Source organism: Fukomys damarensis, unplaced genomic scaffold, assembly GCF_012274545.1.
Source record: "Fukomys damarensis isolate Sample0158 unplaced genomic scaffold, DMR_v1.0_HiC HiC_scaffold_35, whole genome shotgun sequence".
Lineage (NCBI taxonomy): Eukaryota > Metazoa > Chordata > Mammalia > Rodentia > Bathyergidae > Fukomys > Fukomys damarensis.
Genome location: NW_022900947.1, coordinates 41,959,522 through 41,978,776, shown reverse-complemented (window position 1 = coordinate 41,978,776; position 19,255 = coordinate 41,959,522). Strand labels below are relative to the sequence as shown.

The 19,255-nt window shown below is 37.8% G+C and overlaps 1 protein-coding gene across 2 annotated transcripts in view; it reads left to right on the top strand.

Annotated features, from left to right (window-relative positions):
- Nmu (neuromedin U) overlaps window positions 1–19,255 on the top strand; it is a 186,461-nt gene that overhangs the window by 87,208 nt on the left and 79,998 nt on the right. For both annotated transcript variants that reach the window (XM_033758941.1, XM_033758940.1), the window contains exon 2: window positions 3,432–3,571. In XM_033758941.1, coding sequence (XP_033614832.1) covers window positions 3,541–3,571 — 31 coding nt within the window. In that variant the 5' untranslated portion in view covers window positions 3,432–3,540. The remainder of the gene's footprint in view (window positions 1–3,431; window positions 3,572–19,255) is intronic.

The following is a 19,255-nucleotide window of genomic DNA, read 5'->3' as shown; positions in this document are numbered from 1 at the left end:
CTCCAGCCCTGCCCTGTCTGGCCACCAACCCGCAATCCACACCAGCACCCCCTCCCAAACCACCCAGCCCCCACAGGTTCTCCAACCCTGCCTGGCAGCCTGGCAGCCTGGCAGCCCCACACCCACCCTCCCTTCCAGGTCCTATTCTGATCCCTAGGCAGAGACAGATAGAGCCATCTGACAAGACTTGACTACTTTTACTTTTTTTTCCCCTTGAACCTAGGGCCTTCACATGAGCCGCATGCCCACCCCTTTAAAAATTTTTCTTTTGAGTCAGGTTTCTCCAAGTCTCTAAATTGCTCAGGCTGGGCTTGAACTTGGGGTCCAACTGTCTCAGTGAGAAGTATAGGTGTTGTCGCCATGTCTGCCTCTGCCTCTGCTTTTTAGGGGATGTGGGGATGGAAACAGGCAACGTAGACGTGTCTGGGGTTCTGTACAAGTGTTCTTTATAAACTTTTTATGATGTTGAATTTACTGTTTTTAACTTAAACTTGATATCTTGCACAGTTGTCCTCTTCCCTTAGAGGAATGCAAGGCCCAATTTTCTCTTTTAGGGGTTTGAAAATTAATCGTACAAAATGGAGTCACATCCTACTAAAATGGAGTTGAGAATCAGCCCCCCAATATAAAGACCCGATTCAAAAATGGGCATCCGAAATGAACAGACATTTCTCAGGCAAAGAAGTAAAAGCAGCAAGAAAATATATGAAAAAATGTTCCACATCACTGGTCATTCGAGAGATGCAGATGAAAACAACACTGAGATTCCACCTCACCCCACAAAGAATGGCTGCTATCAACCAATAACAAATGTTGGCGGGGTTGTGGGGAGAAAGGAACCCTTCTCCATTGTTGGTGGGAGTGCAGACTGGTGCGACCACTATGGAAATCAATATGGAGATACCTCAAAGAGCTGGGACTAGAGGTTCCATTTGACCCAGCCATCCCTCTGCTGGGTATCTTTCCAAAAGAATTAAAAGAAACACACCACAGTGATATATGCACACCCATGTTTATAGCAGCACAGTTTGTAATAGCTAAAACTTGGAAACAGCCCATCTGCCCATCAGTTGGAGACTGGATAAAGAAGATGTGATTTTTCTATAAAATGGAATACGACTCAGCTATAAAGAATGAGAAATTGGAGACATTCATAGGAAAATGGATGCATATTGAGGATATACTCCTAAGTGAAATAAATAAGTCACATGTGTAAATGCCAAATAGTTTCTCTGGTGTGAAAAACTATAATGGTACATAAGATCCTAATGATATAATTAACAGTGTGAAATAGGAAGAAAAGGGCTAAAGGTGTAGGGAAAATGGGAAGGGTAGGGGAAAGGTAATAAGGGAAAAATATGAGAAAATGAAAAAATGGAAACAAAGTGTTTGTAAATGGGGAGGGGAGGAGGGGTTGAAGGGAGGGCAGGAACAAGGGGAAAAAATGAGAACCAAGACCTGTCATGTAAAGGTACGAGATCCCAATAATGAATGTAACTGTACTGTATACCTAGATTGTACCAATAAACTCAATGAGAGAAAAAAAAATGAAGTTGAGGAAATACTGTTGGTCTGCTCTAGAATTCTTTCAGAGAAGTAAAGGAAGCAGCCCATCCTATCTTATTTGTTATTTTCTTTTATGTTTTTTCAGTACTAGGGATTGAATCCAGGGCCTTCATAATGGGCTACATCCCCAGCCCTTTTTTGTTTTTCAATAAGGTCTTGCTAAATTGTCTGTGCTTGGCTTGAACTTACAGTTTTCCTGCTTCCCCCTCCCAGGTTACTGGGATTACAGGCCTTTGCCCCTACACTGGGCTCTAGTTTACCTTTATCAGCCTCCTGACATAAGCATTTATTGCCCTGGAAAATATACATAAAAATTAGGAATGGGTTTCTCAAGCCAACCAGATGTTTAACTTTCAGAAAAGCTACCAAGCAGTTTTTTAGTGTGGTTAGACAGTTTTTTACTCTCATAAGCAATGCATGAGAATTCCTATTGCTCCATATCCTTGCTAACATTTGGCATTATTTTATTTATTTATTTATTTATTTTGGTACCAGAGATCAAACTTGGGACCTTGCACTTGAGAAGCAGGCTGTGGAAACACTGAGCTAAATACCTGGCATTTGGCATTATTAACCTTCTCATTTTACCTACTCTGAGGGGTCCAGTGCCACATCTCAATGAAGTTTTAATTTGCATTTTCTTGATGGCTAATAATTTGAGCACTTTTTAAACACGTATATTGACTTTTTAAGTATCTTCTTTTAAAAGGGGTCTTCCCACATCCTTTGCTCATTTTTTAGAACTTGGGTTGTCTTTATTATCAATCTGTCCTATGTCCTATGTCTATGGTTTGCATTTTCACTTTAGAAAGAAATTATGTCTTTTGATGAATGGGTGCTTTTATTTTGATGAGCTCTAATTGATTGATTATCTTTTATGAATAATGTCTTTTGTGTCCTGTTTAAGAAATCTTTGTCTATCCCAGTGTTTTTAGTTCAGGCTGCTCTAAACAGATACAGAGAATAGAATGTGTCTTTTAAAGGTTGAGTTCACATTGATTCTTTCAATTCAGTTTATTGTTTACTTGTTTCATGTTTATGTATTACTTAGCTTATTATTCTCTACTTTTCCCATAGTACTACTAAGAATTTCTACTGTGTTTCCCAACATAAGCTTTTATTTGAAAAGGGGATCTTGAAAGTTAAAAAGAAATATATGAAAAAACCACCAGTCTCTATAGTACTCAAAGTCTATGTCCCTCTAAGATGTTTTGTGGTTTCCAGGGTAAGGCCACTCTAAGCAGAACCGCATATTAGGGACAGATTCAGGTACTGTAAGGCCTAAAGCTTATGTAATTTAGTAAAAACTTTTTAAGAAAAAGAAAATTTTAGGCCATTTTACGTGGAATGGTCACACTGTAAGATGTGTATATTGGCCAAGATGTTAGGATGCATAGACAGGAATGTCTATCACAAAAATGCTGTAGTATTGTAAGATTGCACACTGCATGGATAGCAAAAAAAAAAAGAACATTTTTCTTTTTTGAGACTCTCAGTTTTTAAAAATATTATGTCCTCATATTTGTCCACATTGTAATATTAAATATATTTCTAACAAAATAGAAATTCCACCTTGACAGGGAGTCACAGAGATATTCAACTTATCATTTTACATGGCTGATAATGGAAAGATTTCTCTACAGACAAACTTCTGACCTGTGTGCATTTAAAAGTTGTTCGTCTCCACATTCACAACACAGTGTAGGCACATGAGTCCCAGCATAGGCATTTGGACTATTCTTGGGGAAAATTTTATCCCAGGAGGCTTTCAGCAGCCATAGCTACCCAGAGAGGTGCTGAATACCTACATCAGTCCAGCCCAGAGAACCCAGGCTAATTGTGTCTTCAACTCATCTACCCCTCAGCTTGGCCCTCAGAATGCTTCTGGACACTCCAAACCACGCAACAAGATGGAAAATGTGATGGAGGGAAGGTAGTAGTAGAAAGAGAACTAAGCTAAACAGCTTAGTTAAAATGTCTTCACTTCTGCAAATTTTGGAAAAATGTAAGTGAATTTTCTGAATTTCCTCTTAAACCTAGTAAAGACTCAATAATGGGTCAAAGGCTTAAGATTAATTATTTCATAGCAAATATAACTGTATGAGACTTAAAATTAGAAATGTAAGCAGAAGCATGATATACATATTTTTTAATAATTACTTCTTGCTGTAAATATTAGATAATATTTAAATTTTAGGTTATATCAGGTGTTGATGCATATATACATCCTTTGTGTATTGTGAAAAATGTGTAACTCCTTAGGACCTGGTACATATTACATAGACACAAATGTCTTAGAAGTGTGGATAGATGTGAATAAATGTTTTAATTATGGTATGATTGGAGACTGTTATAAAAGACTAACATACAAGCAACTTTCCCCTATCATTCACTAAACCTCACCATTAGAAAAGTTGAGTGTCATGTGGTGATACAGAACATTATATTATACATGTGCCGCATGGTTTCACACGGTGAAGCTAAATACAGTAAAACCTTGGTTTGCAAGCATAATTTGTTCTGGAAATGTGCTTATAATCTAAAGTACTTGTATGTCAAAGGGACTTTCCCCATAAGAAATAAGTGACAACTCAGATGATTGATTCCCTAACTCAAAAATATTCATATAAAATTATTATAATACAAAATAACAAAGAAAATACAAAATATAAAGAAAATAAACAAATTAACCCTCAGACACCTTTGCAGATCTTCGGGGCTGGTGTGAAGGAGACAAGAAAGAGGAGGGTTATTGTGTAGGACAACTTTCACTATCACTAACAGAATCACTGCTATCTATTGTCTCCATGGAATCTTTCTCTCTTCACGCAATTTTAACAAGGAACAGATCCAATGACACCGCTTTTGCCTCCTTTTGAGGATTTTGTGGAAATGCAACATTGCATTGTCACTGATCACACTACAACAGTCTTATTTGGATGGTGCTTTTCTACAAAATTTTGCACTGTTTCCCACATCTCCCTATTTGAAGTAAAGTATTCTTCCACCCTTTTCTCCTCCTCCTTTGTGGATGAAGTCTCCTCCGTAAGGTCTTGCTGTTGAGAGACAATTACCCACAGTCCGAGAGAGAGAGGGAGAGAGAGAGAGAGAGAGAGAGAGAGAGAGAGAAGGAAAGGAAGGGAGTGAGAGAGGTAGGGGGAGAGTGGGGGAAAGGAGGAGAAAGAAGCCATTGGCTCAGTTGTGATCATGTGGTGTTTGGTGCCATATTGCATGACATGTGTCATTTGTCAAGTTAAAATTTATTAGAAATGTTTGCTTATTTTATGAAATACTTGCAGAACAAGATACTCACAATCCAGTGTTTTACTACCACAAAATACTTCATTCAAATGTATATCCCTCTGAAATCCTTTTGTTACGGTTTGGGTCTAGATGCCCCCACCCCCACAGCCTCATGTGGTCACAGGCTTGATCTAGAATGTGGGAAGCTGGAATTGATTCATGGTGCAATGTTGGCTCAAGGGCACTAGGATTAAGGGTGTGAGTGCTACCTACTCTTCAGTAGTCTGAATAAAAGGGCCAGAGAGATGCTACCCGCTCCCTTGTTGCCTTTGCTGCCTTGTGAGCACCATGTCGTTTCTCCTCTGCGATGCCCATTCGCCAACCCTGGCTTGGAGCCAACCCATTATAGACTGAAACTTCTATGAACTGTAAGCCGAATAAACCTTTTCCCCTCCAACTGTAGGGGTCAGGTATTTTGCCTCAGCAACGAGAGAAAAGTAACTAATAGGCTTTTTGATATCTCAATAATGGTAAGGGCAATACCTTTTTATGTCACTTAATAACTCGTGTACTCACAGATGCGAACAGCATTTGAGCTAAAGCTGTATTCCCATTATTGAATTCTCCCACATTTTAGATTGAATATTTTTATAAAAAACTTCCCAGGAACTATTTTACTTAAAAAAATTTTCCCTGATCTGAAAAATATTTCTGGTATCCACAGTTACATATTTTGACAGGCATGTTTATCTAATATAAACAAGCCAGACTCTTGAGTATTAAGGGAAGATACCAAGGAAAAAAGATAAAGTCATTATCTTAGGAAATTATTATTTACTTCATGGTGTAATTCAAATGTATAAAATGAAAATAATTTCAGAACAACTATAGTACTTTTGTAAGTATATTAAAAACATGATTATTGCTATAGATCACTGGAGAATATGCTTAGCAGTGTTATCAAGTGTGCTTAATATTTCAGATTTGATATTTTCACTGTGAAGGAATGGAACCAGACAGAAATTTGGAATTCTGAAGAATGATGGCTTGGATAGCTACATTAGATTAACTGATATTTTAAGTTGATAAAAATAATACATGTTATTTGCACATCCTAAATGTATAACAATGTTTACCCGTGACTCATTCTGCTTAATTAAATAAAATTATTTATTCAAAGTCCTGAGAACATTGCCTGGCACAAAGAACAATTAGTCTATTAGTGCAACCCCTTAGCTCTTAATTAAATTTTACAAAGATGTTGGTTACATATACTCTACCCAAAGTTATGCTATCCTGTCTAATTAAGAAAATACATTTTGTTTAATTAATTTAAGATATAAATGTAGTACATAGTTTTAAAATCAAACCTAGAGGGTAATGTTCAATCCAACAAATAAGCTTAATTTTTCAAGGTATAGCAGGCAGAAATAATAACAGTTTTTTAAAAAGTATGATTTCATTTCTAACATCAATTATGATTTATATTTTATATACACGGTAGGTAAGTGGACGTTTAGAGACATAATGTTGTGACCCAGAGTGATCAGACAGAGTGTGAACTGAAGTCTTACTGAATGGGAAGTTTTGGAAGAAAGTGGAGAAAGGACGATCTCTGTGTTACTGGCCACTTAGGTTCATAAGCTCAGATTCAGTGGCTTGCCACTCACCAAAATCAAAGGAAGTCATATATTTTGGCAAAAAAAAAAAAAAAAAAGAAAGAAAGAAAAGAAAGAAAGAAAGAAAAAAAAGTGAGAAGGATTGATTCAAAGCTAGCTCCAAGGAGATGGTGGAGCCATTTGTCTCAAATCCCCTTCTCCCCACATACAGGTGGCCAAGGGTCTTTTATAGTGAGGAACAGAGGGGAGGAGCACAGAGAGACAGCGCAGATCTCCACCCTTGCTTTATCACTTCTGGCCATCCTCAGCTCATCTTCCACTTCTGTGGAAAGGAAACCAGGCTCCAGACTCCTGGTTCTGGCATCTGCATATTACGTCACTTCTTTTGGGGCTGAGGAGAGGAGGGGGTGTTGGCTATGTGCTCAGCTGGAGGAAGACTGGAGAAGTTCCTTATCTCTAAAGAAAAAAAATCCAACTTTTAGAGTTTATTTTGCAATGCCAGCTACTCAGAGAGTAAATATTTTCTTATTTATAAGAAGATAAAGTTTAAATTAAAGTGAGGTTTAATTTAATATTTTGGGAACCTGTCTCAGAGTGACACAGACTAGAAAGGTAATTCATTTCCCAGGATGAGGAAACAGAATGGGTCTCCAAGATCTAATGTCAAGTAGCAGATGGGACTTGGTTCAAGAGAAAACCTTGCAAGATATTGAGGATCTCCTCCAGCCCTGGGGCTAAATACTATGAGAAGAGATAAATCTTATATCCAGAACTTTATATTGGTATTCTATTTTTTCCTCATATTTACTAAATTTTTCCTTTAAACATATTTATTCATCTCAAACATACCAAGGAGAGACAAGGACAAAGGTACTTCTTTGTCCATGAATGAACCACCATCCGCAAGGACTTGAAGGGAATGGAAGTGATAGAAATCAAAGCAAGAAAACCCCAAGAATGAGCCAAATCTGAAAATGTAGGATGAGAGACAGGACACAGTAACTCCCTCCACACCTTCCCAGATTGGCAGGCCTGTGTTTTGCTGGGTGAGTGGCTGGCTGTTCTTTCTCACGTTCTCCACTGAATGGGGCAGGGGAGGAACAAGGGGCTCTCGGGCTGCAAGTCTGAAGAGCTGAGTTCTGAACTTCCTACTTAGGCTATATTAGAATCATCTTTGTTGGGCTGAGAGTGTAGCTCATGGGTAGAGCACTTGCCTTTCATGAGCAAGGACCTGGGATCAATCCCAGCACCACCACCACCAATAAAAGTCTCTGGTGTTCAGCATGACCCCACAACTGCCTCCCTTGCCAGGCTTGCCTCCTGTCACACCCTACTTGTTTACCTCATCTGTTCATGATGCGCCTGCTTCCTGCCTGACCACTATACCTGCTATTTGCCCTTCTTAGAATGCTCCTCCCACAGTGCTTTGCTGTGGCAGCCTCGTTGCTCCCATCTCAGGTTCCCATGCCACCTTTTCCAGGCCGCCCACCCTCCCTTCCAGTGACCTCTTTTTGCCTAATCTCTTTGGACTCTTATTTACTTTCTGAAATTATCTTGTATATCTGCCTACTTTCTCATTTATTGTTCATCTTCCTTTCTCTAGATTATCAGTGCCAGAGGACCAGGTGCCTCATTTGTTCACTGCTTGTACTTCACACTAGTACCTGGTACTTATAGGCATATAATAAATATTTGCTGAATGAGTTGAATAAATGCTGGTGACATGAAAAAGAAAAATACATGTATATGAATGTGAATGGGTCTGCAAGCATTTATCTATGTTCTGGTTTACTGCACAAAAGAGTTTGAGGTGGCAAACAAGAATCTTGACCTTGTATCTAGGAATCATTTAACTTCTTGTGTTGCTGATACTTAGGCACTTTTTTATGAAATTGTGATCTACTTATTCAGTTACAGTAATGGGTACAGATTTTACTTTCTGATTCTCATAGACCATAAAAATAGCTACTTCTTTTCTTCTTGACAAACTGTAATTAACATTTCTACAATAGATAATTATTTATCAAATCAGGCACTGTTTCAATTATTTTTTGTACCAGTAGAATGTAACACTCTAAGAGCACCTAGAAACAAATTATATGCTTTACCTCGAAACATAGCATGAGTTTTCTTCAACTTTGAGAGTTTTTCTCTAATGTAAAATTTTAGTTAGTAAATTTGCACCTCTGTCATAATTCATAAGCAATGAAGATACATAAAAAGATGTCAGATTTAAATATTTAAATTATTACAGACAGCTAAATTAGGTAGAAACGTTATAAGCAGTCAGACAGGGTTAGGCCCTCAAAGGAGTTAGTGCAAAGGATGAGAACACATTACGACTGTGGCGGGAGGCACATCTGTTGAAGGCTAGGTCTCAAGATAAAAAAGGAATGACTAGGCCTCCACGCTTCCCCCAAGGGATAACCAATATACTAAAATTGGTATCCCATGACCCAATAAAGTCTAAACAGACATCAGTCTTCCAGGTGGGTGACAAGGACCTCCTGATCCATCTCTTCCTAAAAAGATCTTTGTTCTTTCCACGTACACTTGCTATATGACCTGCTTCCCCGTTGCATCATTATTACCTAAGTGGCTATACTTGTAATCTTATTGGTTGATCATAGTTTTGGCCCACATTGTACCACCTTGTGATTTTGTACCCACCTAGTGATTTTGCTCTATAAAACTTCCTTTGAGAAGTGGGCTCATTGCCAACCCACTTCCAGGTCCCCTCGTGTCTCTTGAGAGCTATCTCTTTCAATAAATTTTTTTCTACTCTTAACCTACATTGTTCCTTAGAATCCATTCTTTGATTTTGGGGAGACCAAACTCAGCATATCTGACATTTAGCAAGTTGGGCGTTGTATTACTTCCCCTGTAACAAAGTAACATAATTGAAAAGAAGATTGCCAAATCCCAAATTGCTTGCTATCTCCCTGCAATACTTCCTTTTGCCATTCAGGTGATAGGGAAGATATATGTAATTGGAGTTTTTTTTCCTGGGTGTATCAAAAAGTAGCAATTTATCATCAGAGGAATTTAAAAAAATGAGACTATCATTTGAAGTATAGTCTAGGAAAACTCCAGTACTGTAGTTTTTAGCAAGTTTCCTATGTTTTAAATGGTTTTTGTTGCCTGTTTCCTAACCTGATGAAATTAGGGGATTGGACCATCAAACATCAACTTCTAGCTCTGAAATTCCAGGATTGAATAACAACTCTGCCTTCTTTACCCCATCTCCTTTGGTTGTTTCACAGAATGCTAATGGACACCCCCAAGCTAATTTATAGGTCCTAAAATAATTTGTTGTGAGTTTAGGGAACTCAGAGAACAAGTTTCCAACAGAAGAGATGACAGGCAACATTCTCATCTGCTGAAAATCTGTAAGCACATGTCACAGTCACAGCTAATGCAGAACCAAGCCTTTCCTGTGGATTATGGTCAGCTTGCTGGAGATCATTTTCAAAGGGTAAACACGACACGATATGAATTTGCCTTTTGATACTAAAAATAATCTTCCAGTTAGAATTGACCACTTATCAGCTGATCTCAACCTTCAAGCTCCATGTTAACCATCTGCAATGCAGTTTATCTCAAAGTATGGTCTATGAATCTCATATATCAGGAGCTCCTTAATATGTGACTGAAATGTAGCTCCACTCCGAATTCATCAGAAGCTGGTGGAGGAAGATGGTACTTGCAGTATTTACAGGTTCTCTCAGTAATTCTTATTCATACACCGGTTTGAAAATCACCATGTTAATGAGTTGGAATAATTCCTCTTTAACCAGAGTGTATATTTATCATATTTTCTCTATCCTTCCCACTGATGGACACTTACTTAGATTGGATCCATGTCTTGACTATTGTGAATAATGCTGCAGTTAACATGAAGTGCAGGTATTTCTTTAATATTTGGTGTATGATATGAAATAAATTCACCAGAGACCTTTGCAGTAAGTTCCAGTTTCCTGTCCAGTGGATGACGCAGGGTTGAAGAAAGACTCAAAGATAGAATTAACGAAAAAAATAGGGAGCCAGGACAGCCAGCACTGAACAGCCAGAAAAAGCCCTAGTCAGTCCAAGCCACTGATTTTTATTGATAATCAAATTGGGTTAAAGGGTAACTACATTCAAGGACATGCAGAAGCGCAGTTTCTGTGAATACTAATGCAGGTGAGGATTGTAAAGGAAAAGACAAACTCTTGAACTAGGAACAAAATAGACAAAATATAGGGTTGTAATTAGAACCTCGACCTTCAAGTTAAGAAGGTTTTAGTCATGGGGATGGAATTTGGGTGCAAATTACTCCAACCTCATCTACTATATTATCTCATATTGAGCCCCAGAACTTCATAGGGCATTTCCCTTGTCTCTGCTGTGGCTGTTAGCAGGAAGGTCTTGCTAACCTGCGTGCTACCGTGGTGCTTATGAGGTGCTTCTATAAATCATGTAAGCTTTAGCCAGACTTGTTTCTTAAAATGAACCAATTGAGGGGTTAACTCTTTACAGTCTGCACTGCTCACAGCCTGCTTTGGCATAATCAATAAAGCTCTCCCATATAAGTCCACTTTCATTATTTTGCCTGTGGATATCTAGTTTTCCTAATAGCATTTACTGAGGGCACTATCCTTTTTCCCTTCTGTGTTTTTGGAGGCTTTGCTGTAAACCAATTAACTATAAACATGAGTATTTCTCTGCCTTCCATTTTGTTCCTTGGTCTATGAATCTGTTTTTTGCCAGTATTATGATGTTGTGATTATTATAGCTTTATAGTAGATTTTCAGATCAAGTAGTACTATGCCTCCAGCTTTGATGTTTTGCTCAAGACTAGTTTTTTTAGAATCTTTAATGGTTCTGTATGAATTTTAGAATTTTTTTCTATTTCTGTGAAAAATATTTGATATTTTGATAGGAATTGCATTGAGTCTGTAGATCACATTGGCTAGAATGGACATTTTAACAATATTAATTCTTTTAGTCCATGAACATGGGATAACTTTCCATTTATTTGTGGTTTCAACTTCTTTCATCAATGCTTTATAGTCTTCAGGGTACAAATTTTTCAGTTTATAAATCTTTCCTCATCAGTTAAATATATTCCTAAATATTTTATTTTTTTGTAGTTTTGTACATAGGATTGTGTTCTTGATTGTTATTATATAGAAATGTTATAAATTTTTAAATTTTTTTATATTATGCAAATTTACAGAATTTTAAAAAATTAATTCTAGAAAAGAGCTGCACAGGTGTGCAACCTTCATCCAGAGTTCTACCATACCATTGGTAAGTGCATGCACATCCCAGGGAGCAGCTATGTGGACCAGAGGGGTACAGCTGTAGTCAGGTTCCAGCTAGGGCCCCGCTCCACCCCAACACCAGAGGTGCAGGCACACATGCCCAAGCCATGGCCCGATTAGAAAAGAGCTGCACAGGTGCACAACCTTCATATAGAGCTCCTCCATACCATCAGTAAGTGAATGCACATCTCAGGGAGCAGCTGTGTGGGCCAAAGTGGTATGACTGCAGGCGGGTCCCAGCTACAGCCCTGCCCTGACCCCAGAGGTGTGGGCACATGTCCTCAAACCACAAGCTTCCTAGAAAGGATCTGCATAGGAGCACAACCTTCATTCAGAATTCCATCATACCATTGGTAAGTGTGTGCACATCGCTAGGAGCAGTTATGTGGACCAGAGTGGCATGGCAGCAGGTGGGTCCCAGCTAGAGCCCCACTCCAGAGGTGTGGACACATGCCCAAGCCATAGCCCACATAGAAAAGAGCTGCACAGACATGCCAGCTTCATCCAGAGTCCTGCCATAGCATCGGCCACAACCAAGGGCTCTCCTGGAAAAGAACTGCACAGATACACAAGCAACAGCCAGAGGCTTGCCCCAATACCACCGATAAGTGCCTGACGACCCTAGCCAAAAGCCTACACAGACAACAGGAACTGGGATACACAGCCCCTAGCCAAAGGCCCCTCCCCAGACAACAGCTACCAAAGGGACCCCAAAGAGAGGCACACCTAGACACCATCTGAAGTATGCACAGGCTCCAGCCAGAAGCACACCCAGACAACAGGTCAACTCAGTGATACAGAAGGCCATTGTTCTAAACCCAGGAATTGGAGTACTTGGGAGCAGCAGAGTAAAGGCTGCTCAGTGGCCTGCTGAGAACTGAAGACTACTGGGTGAGTAAAAAGTTCCTTCAACAAAGGGACAACAGGCTGCATCTCTTGAAATGAGAAGACACAGAAATAAGTGTCAAAACCAGACTTCCAGATCACTTAAGACAACCCCAAAGGGAAATAAGATATAACAATCTGATACTCAACTACCTGGACTCCCTGAACTGGCAGTAAAAGAGGACCTGGAAAAAAATGAAATCAGAAACAATTTCTCAGATAATAGCAGAGATTGTGCCCATAGTGCAAGACATGATTAATAAATCTAGAGCAGACCCAGATTAAAAAAAAAATAGAGGAGTTGAGGAACATGATGGAATCCCAGCATAAGAAACAAATGGAATCCATAAAACAGATACAAACAGATTTCCAGGAGATTAAAACCACTATTGAAAGTTTATGCAGCAGAATGAGCCAATGCAAGGAGAGAATTTCAGGAACAGAAGATACGATTGCAAGTAGTGACCAGCAAAAGAAAAAAATCTCTTAAAAATTGTAAAGGACCATGAGAGATCAATCCAACAGCTGCTAGACAATTCAAAGAAGAATAACATAAGACTGATTGGGGTCAATGAACAAACAGGAGAGAGTGCCGAAGACATTAAAAAAAAAAAACGGTTCATGGAAGTAATGGCAAAAACTTCCCAAATAGGTTAAAAGAAACTGATATACAGATATGAGTCTTATAGGACTCCAACTAGCCATGATAAAAAAATATACAAAGGCATATCATATAATAGTTAATATTCTAGAAACCAAACAGAAGAACAAAATTCTATGAATAGTTAGAGAAGAAAAACAAATCACATATAAAGAAAAGCCCATCAGAATCACAGCAGACTTCTCAGCACAAACCTAGAAGGCAAGAAGAGTGTGGAGTGACATATTTTAAGCCCAAAAGGAAAACAACCTCCAACCCATACTGATGTGCCCTGAAAAACTATCTTTCAAAATTAATGGAGAAATAAGATACTTTCATGACATAGAGCACCTTAGGAACTTCATGAATACTAAACCAGCACTCAAAAAAATTTTTAAACAATATCCTAGGGAAAAACAATGAGGCTCACAACCCCAGGAAGCCTAGCAGAATGAATTCATCAGGCACGGCAAGAAATTAAAGGCAAAGGGGGAGAATCCAACAAACAGAAAAATTCACAAGAAGGATAACTCAATACATATCAGTTATAATCATCAATGTTAATGGTCTCAATACACCAATCAAAAGAAATAGAATGGCAGAACGGGTCAAGAAGCAAGATCCAACAATATGCTGCATACAAGAAACACGCTTAATTAAAAAAGAACGTCATAGACTGAAAATTAAAGGGTGAAAACAATGCTCCATGTGACAGGAACCCCCCAAAAAACTAGCAGTAGCTATCCTCTTTGCAGATAAAGTAGATTTTAAACCAACACTGATTAAGAGAGACAAAGAAGGACACTACATCCTTGTAGAGGGAACAATCCAAGAGGAAGAGATGACAATCATAAATGTATATGCATTAAACCCAAATGGGCCCAACTATGTAAAACAAATACTAACGGACATGAAAAATCATATAAGCACTATTACAGTAGTAATGGGAGACCTCTGTACCCTACTGTCACAAATACATAGACCAACCACACAAAAAATAAACAACAAAATAGTAAAATTCAATCAAACTCTTGAACAAATGAACTTAACAGATGTTTACAGCATGTTCCACCCCACACAATCAGAATATACATTCTTTTCAGCTGCACATGGATCATTCTTCAAAATAGACCACGTACTCACTCAATGAACATGTTTAAGTAAGTGCAAAGAATTGAAGTTATCCCTTGTATATTATCAGACCATAGTGTGATGAAATTAGAGATCAATAGCAAAAGAAACTGCAAGAATTTCATAAACACATGGAAATTGTACAACACACTTCTGAATAACCAATGGGTCACAGAGGAAATTAAAGAAGAAATCAGACGGTTCCTACAATTGAATGACAATGACAATACAACATATCAGAATCTGTGGGACACAGTGAAAGCAGTCTTATGAGGGAAATTCATAGCAGTGAATACTCATATTTGGAAAACAGAGTGAGCTCAATTACTCAACCTGATGCTGAATCTCAAGCTTCTATAGAAAAGAAGAGCTGAAAAACCCAAAGCTCATACAAGGGAGGAAATTATAAAGATCAGGGCAGAAATTAATGCAATGGAGACTAAGAGAACAATATTAAAAAATCAGTGAAGCCACAAGTTGGTTCTTTGCAAGAATCAACAAAATCAACAAAGCCTTAGCCAATCTTATAAAATAAATAAATAAATAAAAGGAAAGAAAAGACCCAAATCCCTGCAATTAGGAATGAAAAGGGTGAAATTACAACAGACCCAGCAGAAATCCAGAGGATCATCAATACCTACTTCAAGAACCTATACACCTATAAGATGGAAAATACAGAAAAAATGGACAGGTTCCTATGCTTGTATGAATACCAAAGTTGAATGAAGATGCCCTAAAAATTCTAAACAGCCTGATATCAACCAATGAAATTAAAAAAATGTAGTTAAAAACTTACCAACTAAGACAAGTCTAGGTCCTGATGGCTTCATTGCTCAATTCTACAAGACATTTAGAGAGGAACTACTGCCCCTACTGTTTAAACTCTTCATTGGAATTGAAAGGGAAGTAATACTCCCAAATTCATTCCTGGAAGTAAGCATCACCTTGATCCCCAAAGCAGAGAAAGACCCAAATGAAAAACAGAACTATAGGCCAATCTCACTAATGAACATAGATGCAAAAATTTTTAATAAGATACTCACAAATAGAATGCAGGAGATCATTAAGAAGATCATACACCCTGACTAAGTGGGATTCAACCCAGGGATACAGGGATGGTTGAACATATGCAAACCAATAAATGTAATACACTAAATTAACAGAGTCAAGGACAAAAACCATATGATCATCTCAATAGATGCAGAAAAAGCATTCAACAAAATTCAACACACATTCAAGATAAAAACTCTCCAAAAAATTGGAGTAGTCTCTTCTCTATCTTAATCCAATGAAAGCCATTTATGAAAGATCAACAGCCAATATCATACTAATCGTCAAAAACTGAAATCCTTCGCACTAAAATCAGGAACAAGATAAGGATGTCCACAATGATTACTCTTGGTCAATATAGTTTTGGAAACATTAGCCACAGCAATTAGACAAGAGAAAGAAATAAAAGGAATAAAGATAGGAAATGAAGAAGTCAAATTGTTAATATTTGCAGATGACATTGTACTCTATTTAGAAGACCCTAAGAACTTCACCAAAAGTCTTCTAGACTTAACCAAATTCAGCAAAGTAGCTTCATACAAGGTCAATACACAAAAATCAGTAGCTTTCCTGTACATGAAAAACAGAGAGAAATGGGACAAACAATTCATTTTACAATAGCATCCAAAAAATAGAAATACCTAGGAATCCACCTAACAAAAGAAATCAAAGACCTCTACTCTGAAAACTACAGCACTCTGAAAAAAGAGATTGAAGAGGATATCAGCAAATGGAAAGACATCCCTCGCTCCTGGGTAGGAGGAATCAACACAGTGAAAATGTCCATACTTCCAAAACTGCTATATAGATTCAATGTAATCCCAATTGAAATCCCAGCAGCATGCTTCACAGACCTTGAAAAAACAATCCAAAAATTCATTTGGAACAAGAAGAAACCTAGAATAGTAAAAGCAATTCTAGGCAAGGAAGGGGGTATCACAATATCCAACTTGAAACTATACTACAAAGCTATGGTGATAAAAACAATATGGCACTGGCAAAGAAACAGACCTGAGGATCAGTGGAACAGATTAGAAGACTCAGAAATAAGTTCAGCCATACTCAGCCACCTCATCTTAAACAAAGGAGCCAAACACCCTCACTGGGGGAAAGATAGCCTCTTTAATAAACAGTGCTGGAAAAACTGGGTTTCAACTTGCCAAAGATTAAAGCTAGACTTATATCTCTCACAATGCACTAAACTAAAATTAAATAGTTTAAAGATCTAAATATTAAAACAGAAAATCAGCTGGAAGAGAGGGTAGTTAGAACTCTTGAAGACATTGGTGTAGGAAAAGATTTTATAAACAAAATCTCAGTTGCCCCTGAACTAGTACAAAGTATCAACAAGTGGGATCTCTTCTTATTAAAAAGCTTCTGCACAGCAAGAGAAACAACCAATAGTGTGAAGAGACAACCCACAATGTAGGAAAAACTTTTCTGCAGCTCTTCCTCAGACAAAGGTCTACTATCTAGAATCTATAAAGAACTTAAAAAAAAATCAGTCCTCCCAAATTTAAAGACCCAATCCAAAAACAGGCATCTGAAATGAACAGACATTTTTCAGACAAAGAAGTAGAAGTAGCAAATAAACATGAAAAAGTGTTCCACATCACTGGTTATTCAAGAGATGCAGATGAAAACAACACTGAGATTTCACCTCACCCCACAGAGAATGGCTGCTGTCATGAAATCAACCAATAATAAATGCTGGCAGGGCTATGGAGAAAGAGGAACACTGCTCCACTGCTGGTGTAGACTGGTGCAACCACTGTGGAAATCAGTATGGAGATGCCTCAAAGAACTAGGATTGGAAGTCCCTTTTGACCCTGCTATTCTCCTGCTGGGTATCTTCCCCAAAGAGTGAAAATAATCATACCACAGTGATATATGTGTGCCCATGTTCATAGCAGCACAATTTGGGATAGCTAAAATTTGGAATCAGCCCAATTGCCCATCAACAGGAGAATAGATAAAGAAAATGTGCTTTGTTTTGTTTTGTTTTTGTTTTTATAAAATAGAGTACTACTCAGCCATAAAGAATGAGAAACTAGAGACATTTATAGCTAAGTGGATGCACATTGAGGCGATACTCTTAAGTGAGATAGGACACATATGTATAAATACCAAATAGTTTCTCTAGTGTGAAAAACTGAAGTGTAAATAAGGACTAAAAGGTATACTAGATAATGTGAAATAGGAAGAAAAGGTGAAAAGTGGAAGGAGCAATGGGAGTGGTAGGGGAAAAGAAAGATGGGAATGGAATTAACATGCAAAAAAGAAAATTATGGAAACAAAGTCTTTGTAGATAGGGAGGGGTAGAGGGGTTGAAGGGAGGGCAGGGGAATGGGAAAAGAATAAGAACCAAGATGGATTATGTAAAGGTGCAAATTTCCAATGAATGTCATTATATTGTGTATCTTAAATGTACCAATAAAATTAATTAATGAAAAATTAATTGTAACAGTCTTTTTTGGAGTCTTTAGAGTTTCCCGTATATAAGAGCATTTTTTCTGGGCACAAGATATTAAACCCAGGACCTTCACACTAAACTGCATCCCAATCCTTTTAAAATTTTTAGACAGGTTCTTGCCAAGTCAACAAGTTGCCCAAGCTGTACTTAAACTTGTGATCTTCCTGACTCAGCTTTTGAGAGTACTGGGATTATAGGCATGTGCCACTATGCCCAGTTAGATGCATTTTATTTCTTTTTCTGGCCTAATTGCTCTAAATAGTACATCCAGAATATGTTGGATATAAGTTGCAAGAGTGGATAATCCTCTCTGATTTTAAAGGAAAAGTTTTCAAGTAGAGTATGATACTAATTCAACAATGTTAAATATATTCACATTTTGTGCAGCCAATTTCCAAATTTTTTTCATCTTGCAAAATTGAAGGTCTATACTCATTAAAAGATGGCTCCTCATTTCTCTTTCCCAAAGCCCTAGTGACCAATATTTTACTTTGTTCCTATGAATGTGACTATTCTTGATACCTCATGGAATATTTTTACTGTGACTGATTTATTTCACCTACCATAATGCCCTCAAGGACAATCCATGCTGCAATGTCCTTTTGTTCCAAGGCTGAATATTCTGTTGTAAGTACATACATTTTGCTTATTCATTTATCCATGGATGGTCACTTGAATCACTCCCAGTTTTAGGTTACTGTTGTATTGCTGTGATGAACATGCATATACAAGTATCTATTTGCGTTTTGGCTTCAATGTTCTCAGATATATGCACAGAAATGGAATTGCTGTATCACATCCTAATGACATTTTTATTTGGGGGGGGTACTGCCTTACTGTTTTTCACCACACCTACAGCATTTTACATCTTTATCAATCCTGTACAAATACTCCATTTTCTCCACATCCTTGTCAATTTGTTACTTTTAAAGATCATTAATCTTTTATTATTTTCAGGGAGCTTCACTAGCAATGTTTTGTTAAGATGAGAGTTCTGGAGGGCTGGGGATTTAGCTCAGTGGTTCTGTCACCTGCTTTGCAAGTGCAAGGACCCAAGTTCAATCCCCAGAACCAAAAAAAAAAAAAAAAAGAGAGAGAGTTCTGGAATAAGGTGGAATTTTTGTAAGTTTCTGTAGCCTGTTATTTTAATTCATTTTGATATAAATCATATTTCTCTTTGTTTTCTATAGCTTTGTTTATTTAAATAAAGATAGAGTATACAAAAAGATAGTAAAGTAGAATGCATGTGTTTTCAGTAACACATGAACTATACACAAGTAATGACTTACTGCGTCTTAAGCTAAGAATAAAAGCAGACACTTGGATGATGATTCATACAGTG